Here is a 26,766-nt window from a genome sequence, read left to right as displayed (position 1 = left end):
CTTCCTATCTCTACTGAGGTCAGTTTTGGTAAATTGTATTTTTAAGGAAATTAATCGTTTCACCCATGAACATGATTGTACAGGTATCTCTTCAAGATCCTGCTTTTCATTCTCTCATGTATGTGCCCCAAAATGAAATTGCTGGATTATGTAGTAATCCCATTTTTAATTTTTTGAGGAACTGCGATACTGTTGTCCACAGCGGTTGTACCATTTTACATTCCTACCAACAATGCACACAGATGCTGATTTCTTTACACGCTTCCTTCTAGCACTTGGTATTTTATAAATAATGCCCATTCTAACAGGTCTGAGGTTATATCTCATTGTAGCTTTGATTTGCATTTCCCTCATTATTAATGCATCTTTTCATATGCCTATTGGCCATTCATATATGTTCTTTGGAGAAATGTCTATTCAAGTCCTTTGTCCATTTTTTAAAATTAATTTATTTTTTACTGCAGGATAATTACTTTACAGGATTTTGCTGTTTTCTGTCAAACCTCAACGTGAATCAGCCATAGGTATACATATGTGCCCTCCTTTTTGAACCTCCCTCCCACCTCCCTCCCCTCTAGGTTGATACAGAGCCCCGTTTGGGTTTCCTGAGCCACACAGCAAATTCCCGTTGGCCATCCATTTTTGGATTGACTTTTTTTTTTGTTATTGAGTTTTAGGAGTTTGCTATGTATTCTTGATGTTAATCCCTTATCAGGTATGTGATTTGAGGATATTTTCTCCCATTCTGTATGTTGCCTGTCTTCTCTGAATAGTGTCTGTGATGCACAGTTTTTTCATTTTCATGAAGTTCAGTTTGTCTCTCTTTCTTTTTTAACCTGTGCCTTTAGTGTCATATCCAAGATACCATTGGCAAATCTAGTGTCATGAAGCTTTTTCTCTGTTTTCTTTTAAGAGTTTTTGCTGTTTTAAGTGTCACATTTAGGTCCTTGATCCATTTTGAGTTAATTTTTGCATAAGGCAGGGCTTCCCTGGTAGCTCAGACGGTAAAGCGTCTGCCTACAATGCAGGAGACCCGGGTTCGATCCCTGGGCTGGGAAGATCCCCTGGAGAAGGAAATGGCAACCCACTCCAGTATTCTTGCCTGGAAAATCCCATGGACTGAGGATCCTGGTGGGCTACAGTCCATGGGGTCGCAAAGAGTAGGACACAACTGAGCGACTTCACTTTACTTCACTTCATGCATAAGGCCGGGGCTTCCCTCACAGCTCAGTCAGTAAAGAATCTGCCTGCACGGCGGGAGACCTGGGTTCGATTCCTGGGTGGGGAAGGTCCCCTGGAAAAGAAAATGGTAACCCTCTCCAGCACTCTTGCCTGGGAAATCCCATGAACAGAGGCGCCTAGCAGGCTACATACAGTCCATGGGGTGACAAGAGTCAGACACGACTTAGCGGCTGAACCACCACCACCATGCGTAAGGCTCCAGCTTCATCCTCTGGCAAGTCAGTATTCGATTTTCCCAGCACAGTTTGTTGAAAAGACTGTCTATTCCTTGTTGAATATTTTTGACACCTTTGTTGAAAATCATTTGACCATAAATACAAAGATTTGTTCATGGGCTTTCTATTCTAGTCAGCTGGTCTGTATGTTTGTCATTATTGCCAGTACCACACTGTTTTGATTACTATAGCTTTGCAGTAAGTTTTGAAATCAGGAAGTGTGAGCCCTCCAGTTTGTTCTTCTTTTTCAAGATTATTTTGGCTTTCAGGGCTCCTGTGATTTTTGCTTTATAAAGAAAGATGGCTGCTGTGTTTGGGTGCCTAGATGTTCACAACCAGTATACTTTCATTTGAATTGTATCTTTAGTATTATGAAGTGAATTTCTCTATTTCATTTGATACTTCTGAGCCCAAATTCTACCTCCTCTAATGCCAGGGTAGCAGTCTTTGCTTTCTTGTTACTGTGATTGCCTGTTTTGGGGCTGTGTTAGGTAAGAGGATTATCTGATGCCTGTGGCCATGTGGCCTGTGCTGCCCGGCCCCAGGGAGAGGGCAGCTCCCCTCCCTTGTCGAGTCCAGGCACAGTGGCCAGGGCTGACTTGGAGGGAGGGAGTGGGAGCAGAAACTGCAGGGGTCGTCTGTGCTGTCACAAGAAGAGTACGCTATTACCCCATGAATCTTCTTTAGTACCCTTTGCCTGATTTCCTTACTTGGGAATCTAGTGTTTTGTCTGCTCTGGGAAGCATGCATTACCTACCTGTGTGCCAGTCAGTGAGCGTGCTCTACTTATCCCTCTATTCAGGGTGTGTGAGTGTCAGGGGGATTCAGGTATTTGTATAGGTCTCTCTCTGCCTACAGTAGGATTATGTCCCCATAAACCCATTGTAAGTCGAAAATGTGTTTAACACACCTACCTGGCCTACCAGAGCGCTTCCATTAGCCTACAGTTGGGCAAAACAATCTAGCACAGAGCCTGTTTTATAGTAGAGTGTTGACTGTCTCATATAATTCATTGAATACAGTACTGAACGTGAAGGTAGAGTGAGTGTCTGGTCCAGAATGATTGTGAGTGTGTCAATGAGCACATGCCTGACTGAGAGCTCAGATGGTGCCCTTGCCAGGCCCGTCACGAGAGAGGGTCTACTGCAGACCGCTCACCTGGGGAAGGGCAAACATTGGAAGTGTACTTTCTCCTGAACTCATATTACCTTTGCAGCATCTTCTGTCCATACGTTGGTGTGGTTTCCTTGATGCCTAGGATTTTGGGGGTGGTTTGGGGCTTGCTGCCACTCCAATTCTGCCTCCACTGTTTCCCAAAACCCTGAGTTTATTTCCAGCTCTGCTTTCTTTCGCTAACTGCCAAGCCTCCTCTCTCCTTCCCTCCCCTAGAAGCACATCTTCTGGAGCCTGACACCTCTAGCCAGGCCCCCCTTCCAGGCCCCCATGCCCTCCAGGTCTCGTACTTGCCTCCTGGATCCCACACTGCAGCCCCTGTCTGAAGGGGTGTTGCTGCCTGTGAACTGTGCTTGTGGGACCCTGCTGCACCCCGTTCTGTGTCTAGGTCTCCCCTCCTGATTGCTAGCAGGGGCTGTCTCCTTAGCTCTGTTGCGTGCCTGCTAAGTCACTTTAGTTGTGTCTGATTCTCTGCGACCCTATGGACTGTCGCCTTCCAGGCTCCTCTGTCCATGAGATTCTTCAGGCAAGAATACTAGAGTGGGTTGCCATGCCCTCCTCCAGGGGATCTTCCTGACCCAGGGATCGAACCTGCGTCTGTTATGTCTCCTGCATCGGCAGGGGGGTTCTTTACCACTAGTGCCACCTGGGAAGCCCCTAGCTCTGCTGGTTCAGGGTTTTTACTGCCCCAGCTTTCTTAAATGAAATCGTGTTGACTTCTGACTCAATGGTCTCCAGTTTGTTGAGTGGATCCAATCCGTTGGTTACATCCACTCCTTGTTGATCTGTGTAGTTCCAGAAGATACAAAGACGTGTTTTTGTATTTAGGCAGCTACCATTGTCCTGTAGGAATCTCAGGTCTCAATGATTAAATTCTGTTTAAAAAAATTAAAGTTATGAAGATTGAAATATAAAAGTTTCTCTTGACAAGTCATGTTGTGTATGAGTCATTTCTGAGTTTATCCAGTAATTCTTATTCTTAGCTTCCTTGTAATATTTAAGTATCTCGGTTTGTTTTACTAAAAGATCCAATCTATACATATCTCCCCTCTACAGGAAGCGTGACCCCTCGTCACACTTGACCCCTCGTGATAAAAATCCCACCAGCTTTCTGTGCTGTACCTGTTTTTGTAACTTTATTTCAAGAAGTTATGCTTAAATGCAGATACTTTGGTCAGACAGTCCTTAAACGTCTCAGATTGTTTCCTGCATTTGAGAATCTGTGATTCTTTTTTGTTAAATAGAAATAAAGTGAGACGTTCTCAGAAGGTGGAATCCCAGGATCCAAGGCAGAGCACGTGGTGGTTGAGGTTGAACCCCCTGCTCAGCTTCTGCTGGTTGCTCTGGGAGTGCTGTGGATCTGGGGGTTGCACTTGTTCTTGCGGGCAAAGGGTCGGGAGCTGATGGATAGCTGCATTTGTCTGTCGGCAGTCCGACTCCAAAGCCTACCTCCTTGCAGCCACACCTCTTGTTACTGGTTTGTGAAAAAGCGAAGGATTTGAGTCAGGCAGTTAGAGGCACCGTGGGCCATTGGTGCCCACGGCTCTTGCCTTCGTACCTCCCCGCCCTCACAGTCCACGTGCTCAGTTACAGTTTGCTGGGGCTTCTAGATAGCTTTCACTCATCACGAGTAAATGCAGGATTTTGGATGAGTCGAGGGCTAATAGTCTTGTCTGCTTGTAGATGTCATCTGAGCTGTCTGGACTAATAGGCTGTGATTTTCCCAGGCTCAGTTTTTCCCTCCTAAACAGGAAGGGGCAGGGAGGAGAGTCAGGGGCTTGGACCCAGCTCTGCTGTTCTGGGCTCCTGGGCGGTGGGGGCGGGGTGGAGCGCGCATGTCGCTCTCACCCCACTTCCTCTGTGGAACCTGGGGTGGGGGTGTCAGGCAATCAGATTTTTCCAGCCTGCAGTTAAATATTTTCTCAGCATTTTGACCTCCTTGGTAAGAACGTTATTTTCCTAATGTTTTCTGGCAGGTTAGTGCCATGTGCTGTTTTTGTTTAGTTGCTAAGTCGTGTCCAACTGTTCTGCAACCTTACGAACTATAGCCCGCTAGGCTCCTTTGTCCATGGGATTTCCCAGGCAAGAATACTGGAGTGGGTTGCCATTTTCTTCTCCAGGTGATCTTGCTGACCCAGAGATCGAACCCTAATCTTCCACGTCTGCTGCACTGGCAGACAGATTCTTTACCACTGAGCTACCCGGGAAGCCTGCCATGTGCTGTACTGTATCACTTATAATGTAGACTCCTCACTGAAACTGGTTTCTGTTTTCAGGGATCTTCTCCCTCAGTTCTAGGGGCTCTGGATAACAATCAGTCAAAAATACTTTTCTTTAAAATTCACAAAAATCAACTTTCACAGGTATAGAACACAGTAGGCATTTGGAGTGACTTAAAAGTAAATGTTTTCAGTTCAAGTTCACTTCAGTCACTCAGTTGTGTCCGACTCTTTGCGACCCCATGAGCAACAGCACGCCAGGCCTCCCTGTCCAACACCAACTCCCAGAGCCTACTCAAACTCATGTCCATTGTGTCGGTGATGCCATCCAACCATCTCATCCTCTGCTGTCCCCTTCTCCTCCTGCCCTCAATCTTTCCCAGCATCAGGGTCTTTTCAAATGAGTCAGCTCTTCACATCAGGTGGCCAAAGTATTGGAGTTTCAGCTTCAACATCAGACCTTCCAGTGAACACCCAGGACTGATCTCCTTTAGGATGGACTGGTTGGATCTTCTTGCAGGCCAAGGAACTCTCAGGAGTCTTCTCCAACACCACAGTTCAAAAGCATCAATTCTTTTTGGTGCTCAGCTTTCTTTATAGTCCAGCTCTCACATCCATACATGACTACTGGAAAATCCATAGCCTTGGCTAGACGGACCTTTGTTGGCAAAGTAATGTCTCTGCTTTTTAGTATGCTGTCTAGGTTGGTCATAACTTTCCTTTCAAGGAGTAAGCGTCTTTTAATTTCACGGCTGCATGGAGCCCCCAAAAATAAAGTCTCTCACTGTTTCCCCATCCATTTGTCATGAAGTGATGGGGCCAGATGCCATGATCGTAGTTTTCTGAATGTTGAGCTTTAAGCCAACTTTTTCAGTCTCCTCTTTCACTTTCATCTTTAGTTCCTCTTCACTTTCTGCCATAAGGGTGGTGTCATCTGCATATCTGAAGTTATTGATATTTCTCCCAGCAATCTTGATTCCAGCTTGTGCTTCACCCAGTCCAGTGTTTCTCATGATGTACTCTGCATATAAGTTAAATAAGCAGGGTGACAATTTTTTCATGAATTCTTTAAGTTGTGTCTGTTTATGACACGTGAGTTCTCTGGTGCTGTTAACGTCAGGATTTTTCTGGTGATTCTGTTCAGTGAGAGGTGAGGGTCTTGAGTCTTGTAGAGTTCATTCATTAGTTTTGTAAATATCGCTGAACCTGACATCAGGTGTCCACTCTGACCACTGACCTTGGCTGGATGACAAGCCATTGACCTCCAGGTACAGTGATTTCCCTTCTGTAATACAGAGACTGCATTCTGCAGTCCATAGGATCACAAAGAGTCAGGCACGACTTCGCAACTGGACAACAACAACATGGAGATGTCATCTTTTGTGGTCGTTGTAATACTGAAGGTGGCATAAGGCACATGGAAACAGCAGCATAAAACTTAGCATGTTGTAGGCGTTCTGTTATTCTTAGCTGAACCTGCTTCTGAAAATAATAGGATAAAGTACATTTAATTAAGCTAGTTTTATTTGGAAACCTCTAATAAGGATGATTGCACTGTAATTACAGTTCAAGATTCCTGGTACGCTTTAGAAAAATAAGACACAGAAAGTGGCAAGCCCTCTGTTAGCTCCAAGGAGCTGTGGCTAAGATTGAAATCTTTCTTGAGTTAGGAATGTTCATCAGAATAATTAGCTTTTTAATTTTTTTATTTTACTTTTTCATCTTTTTAATTTTTCATACTTTATTCTCTATATTGATAGGTTAAGAAAGTGAAATCTTCCTAAGTACTGATTCACAGATAATGCTTATAAGCGACACACAAAGCATTCAGTTTCACAGAGTAATATCAGTGATCCCTTTAAATGCAATTTTAATCCTTACTTTTAGCTAAGTGCAAGACTAATAAAATGAGCTAAATACACACAAAACTTGTATATCCTGAACTACAAAAGTGGTTTCCATAGCCACACATGGTTTTAGTCAAGTATACATTTTCACAATAAATAAATACTAACAAATATGTTAATAAAACACGACCCTAAATGCTTATCTGCCATCAACTTTTTTCAGCAATGCCATTCCTGCTACTGAAAGCACTTTCAGAAGTTTTAATCTGACCTGGGGAAATGAGTTCTTTTAAAACCTGACAAACAGTATATTATAAACCCCAAAGATTTTTAATCCAGTATGTCTTCCAACACAGAACCATTCATAGGAAATTCTTAGTTTCTCAAAAAATAAAAAATTAAATCACTCTTGTTATCTAAAGAAGAGTATTAAAACAAATTATCTTAAGACAAATAAACACTCCTACAAAAGGCTGTATTTTCTAATATCATTTTCTCCTTAAAAGAAACACAAACCAGTTCACCACCTTTTAATAACTTACACTACTGTGGTCTAAAAGCTTTAGAAATACATGAAACACATCTTAGCTATCAAAGTCAAAGGTGCCATTTAGATTTCACATATTAAACAGCTACATTACAACCTACAATGGCACAAGTACACAAATATTAATTCATCATTGAGATGGTCAGGAGTCAGAAGAAACTGAATGGTTTGCAAACCCAAGGTACTTTGACTTACATGTGGTCATTAAAATCTAACATGTAATTCAAGTAGGGTAATGTAATGGCAGGCAATTAAAGGCTCATATATCACTCTAAAATTGAAAACGTGAAAATAAAGCCTGAAAACTTTGTGGTTCTCCATTTTTCATTCACATGGTTAGGTATTAGGCAGGGCCTTACTGTGGAAAATACAGTTATTAAGTATGGTTTCCCCAGAAGATAATGAAACTTCAGAAAGTACAAAAGGTGTCAAGATCCGTAGTTTGCTTCATCAAATGCTTTTCTAGCACGTCTCAATTCTTCATTCATAGTAAGCAAGTCTTTAACCCTAGCAAACTTTCTTGGGTCCTTTTGACTCAAGAAGACGATATCTTCAACTTGTACCCGAGCTTGTCTTCCAATTGACATTGCCTTATGAGTCATTTCAGTGATGAACTCTATGACAAGGTCTTCCAAGAATATCTGATTCAGTATAAGGATTCTGGTCATCTCCAAACCCATACATCATAATTCTTTAGAAAAAAGTCTGTCTTTTACCCTGTCCACCTTCTGCACCTCCTCCAATTTCTTCATTTTCTTCCTCAAAGGTAGGATCCTCTTCATCTGCCATCCCACCAGCCAGCCACCTCTGCTAATTAGCTTTTTTTAAATGTAGCTTTGAAGTGAAGAAAAAGGAGCGTGAAGGTGTGAACGAGAAGTCTTTGCTCCTTCTGCCGCTTTATTGTTGGCGTGGTTTGTTGCCATCCTGTCCCTGGCTGTATGACATACCCACCCACAGGGGATTTTTTTAGAGGAGAGAGAGAGACAGCTTTACTGATATGTAATTCACATACTATACTCTTCACCCATCCAGGGTGTCCAGTTGAGTAGTTTTTAAGCATATTCGCTAAACGATGTAGTTACCACAACAAGTGGTTTTAGCACGTTTTCACCACCCCAGAAAGAAGCTCTGCCTACCCCCTCTATTTCTCTCCGGCGCTCCCAGCTCTAGAACCAGCCTGTTGCAGCCCTTTCCAGTGAATGCTGGGCTCCCCTGGGACTGGCCCTTCACTCCACACGATGTCGTGAAGGCCGTCTGCTTTGTAGCACAGTCAGTGCTTCCTTCAGCACGTCATTCCTTTTTATTGTCTGACCTGCTCCACTGTGTGCACCACCTTCAGTTATCATTTTCAGTTGATGGACATGTGGGTTGTTTCCACTTTTGTCTGTTATAAGCAATGCTTCTGTGAACATTTGTGTACAAGTTTGTGTGTGGACCGATGTTTTTATCTCTCTCAGGTATGTGCCTTGGTGTAGAATTGGGGGTCATACAGTAACTATGTTTAACCTTTTGAGCAGCTGCCATGCTTATCCAGAGTGGCTTTTTATACAATTTGCCCCTTGTACTGGCAGTAAATGAGGGGGCCAGTTTCCTGCATCCTCTCTAACATTCCTTAGTCCTTGCTTTTGATTCTAACCAGCCTGGTGGGAGTAAAGTGCTATCTCATTTGTGGTTTTGATTTGCATTTCTCTGATGTTTAATGATGTTGAGTAGCTTTTCAAGGGCTTATTGGCTATGTCTTTTTTTTAATCTTCTTTGGGGAAGTGTCTATTCAGATCTTTCACCCATTTTTACTTGAATTATTAGTCTTTTTGTTATTGAGTTGTAAGGGTTCTTTATATATTCTAGATACAGATCACTTACGAGGTGATCTGTATATTCCAGAGTTTGTCTGCCTTCAGTACACAAATCTAGTTACAGTGATCATCCTGACTGACTCTGAGTCCAGCCCTACAGTGACAACTCCATGTGGATTATTTCTTCTGATCTTCATAATAACCCAGAGGTAGAGACTGTGTATTACCCTCAGTTTACACATGCAAGATTGGGGACCCAAATAAGTTAAAGAACTAGTCTGGAGTCAGACTGTCAGTGGTGACTGCCCCATGTAGAGTCACACGTGATCCGTGCCTGCCCTCTGCAAGCTTCGTGGCACGGGGGTGCCCCCGCTCCAGACTGCAGTCAGCCTTGGCCTCGCCCTCTCTTAGTCCTTACATCTATTTTCCACTGGGAGTTCCCCGTGGTGTGTGGTGTGTGTTGTGCAGAGCCCATCTTGTTCTGGTTCTCTCTGTTCTTTCTTGTGTATAGAGTAGACACATGAGACAGAGGAGCAGCAGGCGTAGGGGCCTCAGCTTGGTGCAGTGAAAACGCTGTAAGCAGTGAGGTTCCCCCCAAGGGATGTTGTAGAGTGCATTTCCACAGGGTGGGGGCCAGACCCCACGGCCCCTTTCTCGTCAGGTATTATAGTCCTTGAACAGCCTGGTGCATTGCTGCTCCTGCTTCGGGTTTTGTTTTTACTTTTAAGTCTGAACACAAACAGTGCTGAGCTCTTGGACATTAAAAGTGTCAACACATCTTTATCCTTCAAAATTCAGCCTCCTTTGAAAAATATACTTCTCATTCCTCGGGACAAGTAAAACTTCTGTCTACACGCATGGAAAGGATGCTCTTGAGGGTGTAGGCCCTGGGTCCCGCCACAGTGGTGTTTGTGTCTCAGTGCTCTGGCATGCTCACAGGGTGGCGTTTACTCTCTTAGACCTCGATTCCCTCACCTGGAGTAGCAAGGATGATCAGAGTGCCCCGTCCGAGCAGCTGGCAAGGTTCTCTGGCGCTGGTCTGGCACGTCCTAAGTGCTTGGTAGATATCCATTACTTGAGGGATATTTAGGGACGTGGATGGTTGTTACTGTAAAACTTAACCTCATCTTTACATTTTTCTCAGAGGAAACACAAGAATAGAAGAGGCTTGTGAAATGTATACCAGAGCTGCGAACATGTTCAAGATGGCCAAGAACTGGAGTGGTATGTACGAAGGTGTTGTTTGTTTGCTTTCCAGGCAAATAACTTTAAAATCACTTTGAAGAAGGGCATGACTGTCCACCTTCACCTTAGAAAAACTGCTGGCTGTGTGGGTGGGGTGGGGGAGGAGGGCTGTTGATCCAAGGGAGCAAAGCTTGAAATACTGATTGAAGTTTAGGCATAAAGGCGTGTCTGCTTTAGTGTCTGCAAAATACTTACTATAGTGGGCATGTGCTGATTAAAAAGACTTACTATTATTTGGAGTTATGAAGGGTAACCTTTGCTGTTTACTCATGTGCTTAAATAAATTTAGTAAAAGGAGTGAAAGTTGAAGTAAAAGTTACTGAAAAAAATGTTAGATAAATAGGAATGCCTGCTTTTCTTTGCCTAAATCTTGGTGGAGACTTTCTAACCATACTTTACCCTGATAACTGATTGTGGTCCCCTGAGAAATGAGGTAGTGGGGGTGTTACTTCTAAACCCTGACAGACTCTTCATTTTCTAACATAATACTTTTACGCAGGGAAGGTACACAAAATGAAATCAGAATTGTTTTCATTATTGTGAGAGAGGGTGGCTCTTTTCCAACACTGATTCAAGAAGCAGATTCATCCTCTAGCCCTGGAAAAAAGAGGTTACATGAAAGGGTTTTTCTTTAGTGAAGGTGGACATGGCTTTTGACCAGGTAGGATGTGGGTCTCTGGCCCTTTGAGCCTGCAGTTGACCTGAGGTGGGGGCCTTTCCCTCCCAAAGTGTGTTTGTTTCCCCCGGGGCTCTCCCAGCTTGATGGAGATGTCCGTGCCACGCCGAGTCATGTGAACGTAAGGTGTGCGATCTGTCTACTTGTTTCTAAGGCGGATGCTTCCAAGTCAGTTCCATGAAGTAGATGCTGTTGTGCAAGTGGCCCTGAAAGGTCCTTTCTGGCTGTAAAATTCTTTTTAAAACATTTAGATAAGAAAGGTATGTTCTGTTTCCAAAGTGCCTTTGCCCCTGAATTATAATGTATTTTAAAAGAGAGGAGAAAAGAGGATCAGCGTTCACCTCTCTTTTTGGTTCAGGTCCTGTCAGCATTGTTGTTCAGTTGCTCAGTCGTGTCTTAACCTCCTTGTGACCCCACAGACTGCAGCACACCAGGCTTCCCTGTCCTTCACCATCTCCTGGAGCCTGCTCAAACTCGTGTCCATTGAGTCAGTGATGCCATCCAGCCATCTCATCTTCTGTTGTCCCCTTCTCCTCCTGTCCTCAATCTTTCCCAGCATCAAGGTCTTTTCTAATGAGTCAGCTCTTCCTTCAGGTGGCTAAAGTATTGAAGCTTCAGGTTCATCATCAGTCTTTCCAGTGAATATTCAGGTTTGATTTCCTTTAGGATGGACTGGTTGGATCTCTTTGCTATCCAAGGGACTCTCAAAAATCTTCTCCAACACCACAGTTCAAAAGCATCAGTTCTTCAGGGCTCAGCCTTCTTTATGGTCCAACTTTCACATCCATACATGACTGTTGGAAAAACCAGGTTCAGATCCTATAATAAGTAAAAAGTGATCTTATCTAAAAAGACCTTTTCCTTCCTTTATCTGGGGCCAGATGGTCTAACCTTTGAAAATTCCTTTCAGAGGAGCATTACTGTTTATGTAACTGAAGGGGATATATGTGTATCCTCACCCTCACCCTTGTGATCTTGCCTGGCCTGATATCACCCTGCCTCTTGACTTTACCTGTTTGTTTTAATGAAGAAACCAACGTAGCCCTGTTAAATCTCTAGTCAGGTCATGTTATCTCAGAGCAGAGCTATGATCCTTCAAGGTGGCCTTCAGAGTCTAGCTGGTCTCCCATCCTCTCCTCACTCTGGACGCTTCTCCTGCCCGCCGCCTCCTTCCCCAGCTCCCTCCTCTGACTCTGCCTGTGCTGTGCCCTCCCTCTGATACCGTCTTCCCTGCAGTAGGGTGTGGCTGGTCCCTGTTTTCCTCCAGGGCCTTCTACAAATGTCATCATCCTCTTCGTGAGGTCTCTCCTGGCCATCCCTGGCAGTCCACTCTTCTGGGAAGCCCCTTCCCCTCTTCCCCAATGCCCTTACCACCATCTAGCAAAAATAAATGAAGTCCATTTGTTCGTTTGTATTGTCTGTGCTTTTATGATGTGCTGTCCCTCCCCGGAACACAAACCTTGGAAGGCCAGTGTGTTTCTGCGTTCTCTCTGCCCTGCCTGCAGGGCCTGGGCCCATGTGTGCAGCACAGTGGAAGGTGCTCAGCGTATTTTATGGAGTATTCGGTTCCTTGAATTTGGGACTAACGGATACCACTGTTTATAAAATAAACAACAAGGACCTACCATATATCACAAGGAACTATACTAGATATTTGTAATAGCCTATAAAGGAAAAGAGTCTGAAAATGAATATACGCACACACACACACACACACACATAACTGAAACAGTTTGCTGTACATCTGAAACTAACACAACATTGTGGATCTACTATACCTCAATTTTAAAAGTGGTTAAAAAAGGAAATAATAAACTGAAAGAAAATTAGGTTCTTTGAAATCATTTCCATGTTGCTGTGGTGGTGATCATGATACCGCTGCATCTCATCTCTTTATAGTTTTAAAAGTTATTTTATGAGGATAAAAGAATTCATTTGATCTGTCTGCTACTCTGCTTTTGAGAGATCATCCCGGCAGGAATTAGATGTTTACAGTTGAGGAAACTGGGTCTGAGAAGATGTGTAACTTTATTTTGATAATATACTCTTTTAAAGATACTTCCACATTGGTAGAGATGGAAGTTAGTGGTGTTTGGAGTGAGTGCTCAGATTGAAAAGGTGAGCCAGCAGCTTGTTTTGGAATGTGGGAGCATGAAATTGTCAAATCAGCACTTTCAATACTGTCCGGGGAAGTGGAGCCAGCCTGGGAGAGCCTGGGTGCTGAGCTGTTACCCCCAGCCAGGAAGGGCTGGAACACCATTGGTTCTGGGATGGCCAGCATAGATAAACTGTCAAAAAATGAAATTACTGGTCGGAGGAGGAGGATTAAGTTGTAAAAGAAATGATGACATTTCAACCTGGCAAAGCACAGGTGCTCTGAGGGCAGATATACATGTGGTTATGAAAATGGCCAGCACGTGAATGTGTTTCTGGGGCCACGCTGTCCTGAGCACTTTGCCTAGAAGGTCCGAGTGATGCTACATACTTCTGAGACCCAACTCATCAGAGCTGCTTTTGGGCTGTCGCATTCCCGAACTGTGGTGGAAGGTTCCCAGCTGCCCAGGGGTCCTGGGTGCCTGCCCACCACTTGGCAGCAGCTTGGACCCTCCTCTGGGCCACCAGGTTCATGATCCACAAAGGTAGGGGTCAAGGCCTGGTGGGCAGGCTTCTCCGGTCCCACCTCCAGTCTTGGGCCAGCGTTGGCTCAGACTGGCAGGGCCCAGGCCGCGCTGGTGGGTCCATATCTTCAGAAGTGCCTGGGCGTTCTCTCATCCTGTGCAGAGCAAGACTTGAAGCTGGGTGGTCTGATCTGGGGGCTTGTGCTGCCTCTTCTTGTGTGGCCATTTCTCTGGCTATGCCGGCCGAGTCAGTGGAAGTGGACCCTCCCAGCTTCATGTCTTCTCGGAGACGCCCCATCAGTGTGGGTACTGCACTGGGCGTGGAGCTGAATGCTGAACGCGCAGTCAGTATGGAAGGAGGCCTGAGGCTAACAGCGGCCCTTGTTGCTGGCCCATTGGGTCCCGGGTGTCTTTGTGGCCACCAGAGGTGACTGGGTCACATGCACATGTGCCGCCATCAGGACGGGGCCTTCCCCAGGCATGGGCTGGAGCGGGGCTGCCCTGGGGGTGGCTGCCCCTGTGTTGACTCACCCACATGTCGTCTTCAGCTGCAGGAAATGCATTCTGTCAGGCCGCCAAGCTCCACATGCAGCTGCAGAGCAAACATGACTCAGCCACCAGCTTTGTGGATGCCGGGAACGCCTACAAGAAGGCAGACCCTCAAGGTGAGCCTCGCATCCCCCAGACCTCCCGCGAGTTCTGCTGCTGGAGGGAGACGCACTCCCAGACGGTGTGGATTTGGAGATTTTTAACTCTGATCATCTGAAGTTTCTGTGGAGAAAATCTGTTAAATTTATCCTGTTGTCAATACCATCTTCTGAAACACCATCTATGCTGCATTGTGGACAGTTTTTTGGAAATTAGCTTTAGCTTTATCTAAGTCTTCTAATGTTAATGTCATGAATGTGTACCTTGCTCGCTAAGGGAAACAGAGGTTCGTTCCCTTACTTCTGAATAGTTTATCTGGAGATGCAGTGAACGGGAGGTCGTAAAATCCAGTAATTACAAACAGTTTATACACACAGCATTCATCTGACTTTTTTAGTATACGTGCTGCCAAAGCGAGTACTATCTGACTATTTTAAAAAGCATTTTTCCAAGTGTTGGTTTTGAGGAAAGAATGACCTTGGATATTTGAAGTGGTGAAGTTTTTCAGATGTCCTTTGTTTTTGAGTTGGAGAAGCACACACTCTGCAGTTGAAGGCCTGCCCTCGCTCCACACATGCCCTGTGGTTGTGGGATTGCCCTCCTGTTTCAGCAGCCCATTTTAACACAGAAATCCCGAGTTTCCTGACAGTCTCACACTGAAATAAGGGCTGTGGTATAAGAATTAGCCGTAGCTTATTTCCAAAGGGAAAAACTGGGCACAGCCCAAGTGCACAGTAGAGTCGTTGAACATCAGTGTTTAGTGCCACACCATGTGGTGCAGGCACTCAAGCCCTGACGTCCGGGAGGCCCTGTGACCTGGGGCATGTTTGCACGGCAACTGGAGGACCACAGGAAGCCGAAATCTCGGGTTCACAAAAAGCGTGTGCTCATGGAAATGCGTCCAGAAAATGGAGGAAAAGGGCATCAAATTCCTAGCTGGGGTATTGAGTGGGATTTTGTGGGTAGCTCTTCAATTTTCCTGTATTTTTAAAGGCACAATTATCCATATTTCTCAGGCAGGTTGGGGGAAATCGCTCTCATTGTCACAAATTTACTTACTTTCCTGATTCTTCCGTTGGGTCTTTTTGCTTTGCTGCCTCTCCAGAGCAGAAGTGGTGCCCTGGGTGCTGCCAGCTGTGTGCCTATGTTGTCAACGCCTCTGCTCTGTGAGGTGGGCACTTGTTGGCCCTGTGTGCCCAAGCTGTGCACGCCTCTGCTCTGTGAGGGGGGCACTCATGGCCCTGTGTGCCCGTGCTGTACACGCCTCTGCTCTGTGAGGCTCACTGTTCTGGGAAATCGATGTTATTCATGAGCTCTCTCATTTATTAGGCTTTTTCTTCCTGTTGATATTTGTTAGAACACCGAAAGTTAGCTTCTTCTAACGCTGTACAAAGAGTAATTGTCTTCCAAAAATCACTGCATGCACATGGTGTCAGTGAGGAAGGAGCTGCCCTCAGGTTTTAGTGGATAGGTGGATGGGTGTTGATGCTGGCTCCGGCTCCATTGTTCTGTCTTCGTGATGCAGGCTTCCCTGTGAGGTCCTCAGGGTCGGGGTAGGTGTCATTGAGCCAGCCTCCCCTCCCCACCCCGCCCTCCTCTCTGATGCTGCAGCCGCTGTGTACTGGCTCGTGGAGGGGCCGGGCATGTGCAGATGCGTGTTTGCTTCTTACCAACCATCCTGCCTCCCCTTCGCCCCGATGGGGCCCCATTAGTGCTCTAGAAGCCCCCAGGAAGACAGGCTTAGCAAACCCTCTGACTGAATGGATTTTTCATTGTTTCTCTTGAATGCCTTCGCTTCAGAGGCTATCAACTGCTTAAATGCAGCCATCGACATTTACACAGACATGGTAAGACCTGCCTTGCTTGAGCGGCCGTGGGGTGGAGCCTTGAGATGGCTCACAGTTAACCGGGATGTGACCGCTGTGTTTCCTCCCCAGGGAAGGTTCACGATTGCGGCCAAGCACCACATCACCATCGCAGAGATCTACGAGACAGAGCTGGTGGACATTGAGAAGGTGCGCAGATGAGGGACGCTGGTGGGCGGGGACCCCATGCGCCCCTGTGGTGGGGACGCGAGGGCAGAGGGAAGCACGCGCAGGTGGGGTCCCCTGGAGACCTCGGGTAGCAGCGGGAGGGAAACCCCTTGCCAGGGCCCCAGGCTGCCTTTGCTCAGATTTGGGACAGCGTTTACGTAAGACCGAGCGCCATGGGCAGCAGGCACGCATCAAGGAGGAACGGCTGGTTCTGTTGGTGGTGGACGCTGAGCTCGGAGGTCCCTTCATTCCATGCCTGCTTCCGCCCCAGACTGCTGTCACTCTCGCTTCCTGTTTCACCTCTCCCTTGGCCTCTGGAGCATGGTCCTGCCTGCTGCTCACACCCCTGCCCGTGGCTGCTTGCTCCTCTTCCCTGGGGGCTGGGCTCTCATCCCCTCCCTGCCCTTGCTCCCGTGATCCTCGCTGCTCACATAACTTCACGGCCTGAAGTGCTGTGTCTGGCAGCAGCTCGTCCGCGTCAGCAGTGAATCAGGCGGTTTCTCCACAACTCACAGTCGCGGGGCCCGCCTCCTCACCCAGCACCTCCCCCCGCGTGCTCCCCTGTTCCTCGTGTGATGGCCACCTTGACCTCTCCAGAGCCTCTCACGTGTCAGGCGTGTGCTGCCTCAGGGCCTGTGACTGCTGTTCACTCTGCTCTGAGCTCTTCCCCCACACGTCAGTTCTCCTGCAGAGCTTTGCCCATTTGATACTGTGATGGAAACTGTCCCAGCCACTTCATGAAAACTGGGACCTCCGCCCTCTCCAGGACACACCCATAGCCCCCACCTCAGGGCCTCCTTACAGGCACTTTGACGGCCCGCTCACCACCCCCGTCTCGCTGTCTCCCTCCACTGCAGTGGGTGCCCTACTCCAGCCTGAGCCTGCCTCTGGTATACCAGTGTGTCCGAGACCCTGGCTCTGCTGAGTGAGCCGAGGGTGCCTTCCCCACCAGAGCAGATGGGGTCCCAGGTGGGGCGCCCCTCAGGACTGCCGTGGGACAGGCTGCTTCCCCGTCTGACTTCACGGGGATGCCTCTGGTGGTCACGTGGCTCAGAACTTACTGGCTTGTGTCATGGACTGTCTCTGGGCCATCGTCGTACTGTGCCCTGCTCTTCTGAGGCCACCCTCAGACCTTGACCACATCAGGGCTGTGTGCCCTGTCTCCTGGGGAGGTCTTCTCTGACCCAGGAGCAGGTGGTGAACCCCAGCCTTGAGCCCGTCTTTGCGACTCTGAGTCTGCAGAGTCGATGGCAGAGCTGGAGCGGGCTTGGTCTTTACTGAGTCTGAGCTGTCCTGAGGAGGATGAGTGCTGGTGGTCAGAGCATCCGGCCAGCCGAGGCTGCTGTGTCCTCTCCTGACCTCAGCGTTCAGTTTTCAGTCTGAAGGGCGAGGTCTCGGGCAGCCTCTTCACCACATGCGTCTCTGTGAGATTCAGGGTGGTTAATACGATCTGTGGTGAATTCCTGTTTTTCTTTTTGTTAAACAATGTTGACAGTTTGTCACGGGAGTTTCTGCAGCCCGTCACGTCACCTCCAATGCTCCTGCTGTTTTGCAGGTTGCTCATGGGCCCTGACGGGGTGGGGGTGTCAGGGTCAGGGGTGTCAACAGGATGGGGTGAAGGCACGTGGAGCAGCTTGCCTCCACTTTGGGCTCCTGTATCTAGAAACGTCCTTGCCCTTGCCTCCCTGGAGGGACTCTTCAGATTGGGTCGGTGGCGCACAACATTTGTTTGAAAAATCAGTTCCACTAAGGCACCTTGTGTCTGATTCATTCACGAGTGAGTTTCTTCCCTGTTAATGTGGCCACAGTGTGTCCCTGGTTCACTCGGATTTTAGCCGGTGAACAGGGATATGTGAAGTTCTGTAAACTTACATTTCTCCTTTGATTTCAAGTAAAACATTAATATGGTAACAGTCCGTGATCATTAGTGACCCAGAGGAGCCCTGGTTCAGGTCCCTGGAGAACGGGGTTTCTCTTGTCTGTGTTAGCATAGGGTAGATGTCTATAGGGTAGGGTAGGCTTCTTAGGGTGTACATTCTAAAAGAATGATCCATCTGAAGGCTGTTTTACCTACACAGTGGGCTCTAGAGCTTGACTCTCAGCCACTGTGTTGTCTGTAAAGCCCTGGTGGTGACCGCGGTCCTGGAGTCCCGTCTCTGTCTTCAGGGCCCAGTGCTCTCCAGCATGCTGTGGCTTATCAGGCTCCTCAGGGAGGAGTGTAGTGTTTGCTTTATCCAAATCAGAGTGTAATAATTTTGTCTGGATTCATTGTTACATACGCTGTTGTTCTTGATAGTTGTGTTCTACTTTTGATATTTATTATCCTCGAGGGCTTCCCAGGTGGTACTAGTGGTAAAGAATCCTCCTGCCAATGCAGGAGGCGCAAGAGATGTGGGTTCAATCCCTGAGTTGGGAATATCCCCTGGAGAAGGACGTGGCAACCCACTTCAGTGTTCTTGCCTGGGGAAATCCATGGACTGAAGCGCTTGGAGGGCTACAGTCGATGGGGTCGCAGAGTCAGACGTGACTGAAGCGACTGAGCACACAGGCACACCCTCCAGAGCAGCAGTCCCACTGCTCCAGGCCAGCCCCGCTCCTCAGGTTTTGGGCGGTGAGAGCAGAAAGGTGAGTAGTTTGGAGAGAGGGCACACAGCCTGGTTCCCTGCACGGTGGCTTGGTCTTGTTTCCCATGCTTATCCCATCATTACAATGGGAAGGAGTGCTCATTAGAGGATGCGGACCATTCAGAGATGATGTTTGATTAGTTAGAAATTCATGGAAAACCTGGTGGTATCGTAACCAGGACTGCCGGTGAAGTGCAGCTGCCTTTGTCTGCTCAGCACCTGTTTGCTGAGCACTTGCTGTGACAGGCATCGCACTGGGCCTCCCTACCCTCAGCGCTCGCAGGGTAGTGGGAGAGGAAAATCCTTGGGAGTGTGTGTGTGTGATGGCTCTGCCCCTGCTCCAAAGGAGTGGATTCTAGATGTTTTTTTCAGGTATATGTTTTTCTATGGCTGTTTTTAAATGTGCTGTTTCATAAAGAACTTTTCGTATTGATACTTTCTGTCATTATTCTTCATCTTAGCACAGTAGCCCATTATATTTAATCACTTAAATTGTTCCCAGTTTTTCTCCTATTGTCAGTTATACTCAGAAAACTTGTATGGGAGCGTGTTAGTGAGGGAGGGCTGCGTGGCTGACCCGTAGACCCCAAAAGTTGTGACTCCACACAGAAGTGCCTGCTTCACAAATGGGCCCCGGCGCCCTGCAGTCCAGTCGAGGCTGGCTGGCTCCAGAGGTGGCTCTGCTCCCTGGTCGTTCTGCCACCACCTGCGGGAGAGGGCCCAAGGCCCTGCAGCCAGCTCTGGGGGTTCCCAGTGACCCAGCTGGAGGGCTCTTCTGATGGGGCTCCCCTGCATCCGCACGCCCCCCTCTCGGATCCTTGGGGCTGCCCTGCAGACACTGAGCCGCTGGCCTGAGTCCACATCAGGCCTCGCCTCGTCTCCACTCCTTGGGTGAATCTGGATGTTAAGGCAGGAGTGTGCACATCAATTGCCTATTTACACCACAAACTAAGGACGGTCCTTACATTGTGTGATCACTGGTGGGAAGAACATTGCATGGCACATGAAGTGTGTGGGTTGAAATCCCACCATCCACAGTCAGGTCTCCAGGCACAGCCCTGCCTCTTCACGCCCGTGTCCTTGGTGGCAGCCTCTGTGCCGCTGTGGGAGAGCCACGGGGGCAACGGATGGAATGGCTCATGAAGCCATTGTGTGTATCATGAGGCCTGCTGCAGACCTGCTTGGCCCTGCTGAAACGCCATTTGACTTCTCTTGCCAGTTGGGGTATAGAAGACATTGGCCTTTTCAATCTTATGAGGTTCTGTCCTTGTATAATTGCCTACAAACTAGCTGATCTTTCCAGAGTTCTCTCTTACGAAACCTTGCTGAAAACCAGGCACTGTTGTCTGTCTCTTCCCCTAGAGTTCCTGCTCCAGCAGCATGGGTTCTGCTTTCTGAGTCTTTGGGTGCTTTATTTCACTGTGTCTTATGCCGCAGCATGACCAGGGCTTCTAGCTCTCCAGACTGCAGCCTGTTTCCTCTCCAGCTGACAGTTCACAGCATCCCCATCTAGATGGAAGGCAACACCCTGATTCTACAGGATCCCTAGGTCTCGTAGGAACGTCTGTGCTGCTGCAGCAAGCCATAAAGCTGAGTGGAATAGCTCAGCTCTGTCACCACTTAGGGTTTGGCAGTGGTGGGGACACCACTTGGGAACCAGGCTGACAGAGGGCTGCCATCTTCAGTTTATGGCTTCCAGCATCACTAGACGTGGTCGCTGCCTTCAGCTCATAGGAAGGGGACAGGCCTGGAGAAGGCTGCAGAGTCAGCTATATGGACCATGCCTGGAGGTGGGCCACAGCATGTCTGCTGACATCCCCTTGGAGAGGATGGGTCACGTGGCTGCCCCTGACTGCCACAGACCTGAGGAAATGGGGTGGTGGGCATTTGTCTGGGTCAGGGGTCAAGAAGAAGAGAGTCTGGTGGATGGCAAGCCACCTGCCACCAGTTTTCTGGAAGCACATGCTTTCTTGTGTTCCCAAAATAAAGCAAGCCGGGTTATGAAAGTTGTGCTGCTGAAAACGGTTTCTTTATAGGAAAAATACCTGTGCAAATGTAAATGCAACTCTTCAAACAAGTAGTTTGAATAAAATGTGTGTGTTTTCAGGCTATCGCCCATTATGAACAATCAGCCGATTATTACAAGGGGGAGGAATCCAACAGGCAAGTATTGTTTTTTTACAATTTTGTGATATGTGATGAAAGGTTCTGATAGTTTTGTGATGTGTGAGGAAAGGTTCTGACAGATTGGTGTGTGATGAAAGGTTCTGATAGATTGGTGTCATGTGGTGAAAGGTTCTGATAGATTGGTGTCGTGTGATGGAAGGTTCTGATAGATTTGTGTCGTGTGATGGAAGGTTCTGACAGTTTTGTGTCATGTGATGAAAAGTTGTGACAGTTTGGTGTCGTGTGATGAAAGGTTCTGACAGTTTTGTGACATGATGAAAGGTTCTAACAATTTTGTACATGTGATGAAGGGTTCTGACAGTTTTGTGATGCAATGAAAGATTCTGATTTGTGTCATGTGATGAAAGGTTCTGATAGATTTGTGACGTTTGATGAAAGGTTCTGACAGTTGTGTGACGTGTGATGAAAGGGTCTGACAGTTTTGTGATGTGTGATGAAAGGCAAACCTCTGCTTTTTCTCTGGGAGTCTCTTGCACTGGACCTAGTGAAGGTGCGCCGAGGTGCCTTGTCATTTTTCTTTGGGACTGTCACCCTGCCCTGGTTCTTGGTTTCAGCTCGGCTAACAAGTGTTTGCTGAAAGTGGCCGCGTACGCCGCCCAGCTGGAGCAGTACCAGAAGGCCATCGAGATCTTCGAGCAGGTGAGGCTGCTGTCTGCACAGCTTCGAGCAGAAGGCCTGCTGGAGTTCGTGTGCTAGTATTTTGTTCAGGATTTTGCATCATGTATCCATACAGGCTGTTGATCTTTAATTTTCTCTTGTGATGTCTTTCACTTCGGTAGCAAGGTAAAACTGGCCTCAGAATGAGTTAGAAAGAGTTCGCTCCTCTTCTGTTTTTTGGAAGAGTTTGTAGAGAATTGGTGTTAATTCTTTAGATATTTGGTAGAATTCAGTGGTTTTCTGTACTGTTTTTCTATTTTCATCGATCCTTCTGTTATTCTGATTTCTATCCTCTACTTTCTTTGGATTTATTTTGCTCTTCTTTTTTAGGGCGTTGATGATGGAAGCTTAACTTACTGATTTTCCTCTTTGTTGTATGGGCATTTTTAGTGCTATCAGTTTCCCTCTAAGTGCTGCTTTGACTGTCTGTCTCGATTCTGTTACATTGTTTTATCTTTATTTATTTTTATAATAGCAATAAATAATTTACTGATTTCTCTGGGTTTTTTTTAATAAGTGTTTTGTTTAGTTTCCAAGTGTTTGGAGATGTCCCTGTTTTCTTTGTTTTTGGTTTCTAGTTTGATCCTGTTGTGGCTGGAAAGTGCAGTCTGTGTGATTTCAGTCCTTATAAGTTTATGTTCTATGGTGCTGCTGTTACTGGGTGACATGTTCTACAAATGTTGATAAGCTGTCCGTGGTTGATAGTGTTGGGTTCTTCCGTATACGTGCTGGTTTTCTGTTTCTGTTGTTGAGAGTGGAGTGTTGCAGTCTCTATCATTGTGGATTTGTCTAGCTTGCATTTCTGTCAGTTTTTGCTTCATGTTATTTTGCAGCTCTGTTTGCTGCATACTTATTTAGGGTTGCTGTGTCTTGCTGCATTGGCCCTTTTATCATATAATGCCCCCTTCCGTCTCTGGTAATTCTCTTTGCTCTGAAGTCTTTATCTGCTACTAAATATAGCCTCTCCTGCTTTCTTTTGATTAATGTGTATATGACATATCTTTATGCATTCTTTTTCTTTCACCCTGCCTATGTTGTTACAGTTGAAGTGAGTTTGTTGTAGACAGCATAGAGTTAGGTCTTGTTTTTAAATCTACTCTGCCAGTTTCTGTCTTTTAATTGGTGTATTTGGCCCATTCACATTTAATGTAATTATCGACATATTAGAACTGAAGTCTGCCATTTTATTTTTTTGTTTTCTGTTTATCCTGTTTTTTGTTTTTCTGTTTCTTTTTTCCTGCCTTCCAAGGGGTTGCTTGATTACCTATAGTATTTTTTAGTATCTCTCTCTAAATAGCCTTTGTAGTGTTTGCTCTAGGTGTTACATTTACATAATGTATCACAGGGTAATGATGTCATTTTTTTCAGTTCCAATGTAATATAGAAACCTGACCTCACTTTCTGTTCCTTTATCCTCCCCCTTTCAATATATAATTGTCTTTAGTATTTTCTCTATACACTTTTAGAAACATACCAGTCACTATTACAGTTTTTACTTCAGTTACCCAATTTAATTTACAAAACTGAAGAGGAGAAGAAAGTCCCGTTGTATTTTCCCATATCTTGCTTACTGTGTTCTCTTTTGATGTTTCAGGATCTCTTCCTGTATTTTGTTCTACTTAGAGGGCAACGTTTGCCATTCTTTTAGGGTAGGTCTGCTGGTGACACATTCTCCTGGTGTCTCTTCACCTGTGAATGTTTTGATTTCCCCTTCATTCCTGAAGCTGGGTATACAGTTTTCCCTGGGTATACAATTCTGGGTTGACAGCTCTTTTTCAGCACTTGAGAAATGTGCCCTTATGGCTGGCTTAGTTTCTGATGAGAGGTTTACTGTCATTCAGGCTGTTTTCCCTGTAGGTGTGGTGGTGTTTCTCTCTATCTCTTTCAAAATGTTTTCCTTTGTCTTCAATTTTCAGAAGTTTGTATGGCTTAGCAAGGGTGTTTTTGCTTTGATGCTGTTTGGAGTCACTAAACTTCTGGAATCTGTGGTTTATGTTTCTTGCCAAATTTAGGGAATTTTCAGCTACTATATTTTCAAGTGATTTTTAGCAACCCCTTTCTCTCCCCTTCTGGGACTCAGACTGCCCAGATGTCAGGCCTTATTTTATCATCACATGTATCCCAATGCTCTGTTCCTCTTTTCTCAGTCTCTCTTTGCTGTTCAGACTGAGTAATTTCTAATGTTCTACCATCAGTTCCCTGAGTCCTCTCTCTCTTCCATGGGTTCTGCTGTTGAACCCATCCATTTTTTATGTCAGGTATTATGTATTTCAGTTCTAAAGTTTCTGCTCATTTCTTCTTTGTATCTTCTAGGGGTTTTTGCCAAGAATTTTTTTTCTTCCTTCATTGATGCTTGGGTTTTCCCTCTGGTCTCAAGCATTTTTGTAATGGCTGGTGGAAACATTTTAGGAGGATTCCTTTAACATCTGTTAGATAATTCTAACATCTCTTCTGTGTGAGAACTGTTGTTTATTAGTTACCGTTTTTTTCATTCAATCTGAGTTATTCCCTTTTCTTGGTATTGCAAGTGAGTTTTCCTTGAAAACTGGGTATTTTCACATTGTGTTATAGGACAGGGTCTTGTTTAAACTTCCTCTCTCAGCTGGTCCTCTTTGACACTTAAGGGGTATGACCTGTTCCTGCCAGGTGTAGGTGTAGTACCAGGCTCCCCACCCAGCCTCCTGGTTCCTAACAGGTGATGGTAAAGCCAGGTGCGCTGGGAGGCGAGGACACCTCATTCCCTCTAGGAGGCATGGTGCAAGCCCCACATGGACTCCAAGGCCTCTGTGGTGGGGACACAGACTGGCTCCTAGCTGGTTCCCTTGGCAGGAAAATTGAGCTCTCTGCCCAGTCCCAGGAGGACAGGCCGTCCTGTCTCTCTCTGGCTTTTATTGCTGTGGGTGGGGTGGATCAGAGCAGGTGCCATCTGAACCTTCCCTGTCTCGTGCACTGCTCCTCTCCTGGTCCTCTGGCTGGAGAAAGCAGACTTCCATCTATTCCCTTACTCTTTTATTTTTTCTTTACCACACCTGCTGGCATTTATGGGTTGTTGGCTTTTTCTGTTCCAAGTCAGGGATTTGTGCAAGAAAAAGCAGGCACCTCCCAGCCATTTGCCCTGTGCCCCATGCTGATCTGCTGTTCACTCTACCTTTTAGTCTCCTGACGTTAGTTTTCTATAAAAGGATCAAGGCTTTTAGTTGTTCTTAGCGGGAGGGACAGAAGGCAGCACGTCTGTTCCATCCTCCTGGACATGGAATTCTGAGTTGCTTTGAACAGGTTCAGCACTTCATGTTTCAGATACTGTTTCCTGTCTAGTAACATTTCTGGTATATGACTTTGGGTTAAAAGAATGGATTTCATAGCTTCTCTAACATAAGATGTAGAGAGAGCACTTGCTAAAGAGCCAGTGAAGGTCAGCATGCTTTTTGTAGGAAAGCCAACCTTTTCACTCTGATCCCACTTTCTTGCCTAGATTGGGGCCAACACCATGGATAACCCTCTGTTGAAGTACAGTGCAAAGGATTACTTCTTTAAAGCCGCCCTCTGCCACTTCATAGTGGATGAGCTGAACGCCAAGGTGAGGCACCCTGAGGTACAGCTTCTGATGTGCTTCATTCACCCTGAATGCGGGTGCTCAGCCGTCGTCTGGAGCAAAACTGCGCTGCATCCATGAAAAACAAGACAAGGATGAGTCCCTGACCCCATCCTGGCTGTCCTGCAGCTGCTGGAATCCCAGCTGTCAAGGCTCTTAAGTTAAAGCAACCCAGGGGCCACACCTCATTTAGGAGTTTGGTTTAAAGAAATCGGGGCTGAGGGGAGACAGGAAAAGTAGAATCACATCTTTTTTAAACTCAGAAGTGGAATTGGAATGAGGATTGGGAGAAGTGAAAAGCAGAGTGGAGGCTGGAGGCAGGCGGGGACAGGGTTGGCGTCCGGGCCTTGGCGTCCGGGTGCGGCGTCCGTCCAGAGCACAAGATCAGACGCCTGCCCTGGCAGGTGTGGTGATGACGTCTGTCTCATTTGGTCTTCTCTACAGCAGCCTCTTTCAGGAAAATTGGTTTAGATGTTTACTCTTAACTGAAATTGAAATTCAAAATAAGTAGATTTGGTCAGTACAGGTTGCTTTTGTTGTTGAGTGTAACAAACAGGATGTAAATAAATTGTGTTGATGTTAATAGAACATCAAAGCTTCATTTTCTGGTTCAGTGACTCAGATGTTAACAAGTGGTTTTCTTCCCTAGCTTGCTCTTGAGAAATACGAGGAAATGTTTCCAGCATTCACTGACTCTAGAGAATGCAAATTGCTGAAAGTGAGTAAGTGGGATTGGATCCAGCAACGTTTTAACCCTGTGAAGCCGTGAGTCCTGCTCTCTCACGCTAGGCCTCAGATGCCATTAGGGTTGGGTGTGCACCATGCTCTGAATTGGGCGGATCAGAAATGTTAGCACAAGGCTGGATCCCTGACCTGGGTGCCTCTTGTATTTGAAAACTTCCCCATTTTTGTAAGTCATTTGGCAACATCAGTTAGTGTCGTAAGAAGGCTCTTTCACTGTTTAAAGTATTCATTCATAGATGGAACTTTTTAGCCAACCAAGATAATTTTTCTGTATTTATGTTCCCAGAAACTTCTAGAAGCTCATGAAGAACAGAACAGTGAAGCTTACACAGAAGCAGTAAGTTCCCCTTTGGGATTTAGTGCATTCTCTGAAAGATTACATTATAGATACAACTTCTCTTTTTCATCGTGTAAATGCTAAACATCTATTTGGACATTATTCTGCTATACTTGTGTTGTTTTCCAAAAGACATGTTTTTAGATTCCACCAGCCTTCAAAATTAAGACAGTCTATGAGCTCTGCTGACTTTAGCTGCAAGGCAAATATATATCACATACATAATCACAATGTATTTGGATATTTTCTATGGAAAATAATCTGATCCATAAATAAATGAGAAGTACTATCAGTTAAATCAGTTAAATTTAAAACATAAAAGTAAAGCAGTGAGAGTTTATTATATTCTTGGCATAAAATGGGAAA

At 46.1% G+C, this 26,766-nt stretch overlaps 1 protein-coding gene, 1 non-coding gene and 1 pseudogene across 6 annotated transcripts in view; 2 read left to right on the top strand and 1 right to left on the bottom strand.

The window, feature by feature from the left end:
• The window catches only part of NAPB (NSF attachment protein beta), a 36,314-nt gene that overhangs the window by 6,096 nt on the left and 3,452 nt on the right, over positions 1-26,766 (top strand). For 2 of the 4 annotated variants that reach the window (XM_043478821.1, XM_043478824.1), the window contains 9 exons: positions 10,184-10,263; positions 14,127-14,243; positions 16,027-16,073; positions 16,164-16,241; positions 20,991-21,046; positions 21,625-21,709; positions 25,200-25,304; positions 25,969-26,037; positions 26,350-26,400. In XM_043478821.1, the coding sequence (XP_043334756.1) occupies positions 10,184-10,263; positions 14,127-14,243; positions 16,027-16,073; positions 16,164-16,241; positions 20,991-21,046; positions 21,625-21,709; positions 25,200-25,304; positions 25,969-26,037; positions 26,350-26,400 (688 nt within the window). Of the gene's footprint in view, positions 1-10,183; positions 10,264-14,126; positions 14,244-16,026; positions 16,074-16,163; positions 16,242-20,990; positions 21,047-21,624; positions 21,710-25,199; positions 25,305-25,968; positions 26,042-26,349; positions 26,401-26,766 lie in introns of those variants that run through there. The other 2 variants (XM_043478825.1, XM_043478826.1) reach the window with 2 other exon arrangements.
• TRNAC-ACA lies at positions 987-1,058 on the top strand. The gene has a single exon. It is a non-coding gene; the product is annotated as a tRNA-Cys (tRNA).
• On the bottom strand, positions 6,703-8,032 carry LOC122447997 (annotated as a pseudogene). The gene has a single exon (XR_006271472.1). The product of XR_006271472.1 is annotated as a transcription initiation factor TFIID subunit 13-like (transcript).

This window comes from Cervus canadensis, chromosome 10 (genome assembly GCF_019320065.1).
Source record: "Cervus canadensis isolate Bull #8, Minnesota chromosome 10, ASM1932006v1, whole genome shotgun sequence".
Taxonomy (NCBI): Eukaryota; Metazoa; Chordata; class Mammalia; order Artiodactyla; family Cervidae; genus Cervus; species Cervus canadensis.
Note: the sequence above shows the minus strand (reverse complement) of the source record. Positions and strands in the feature narration are given on the sequence as shown.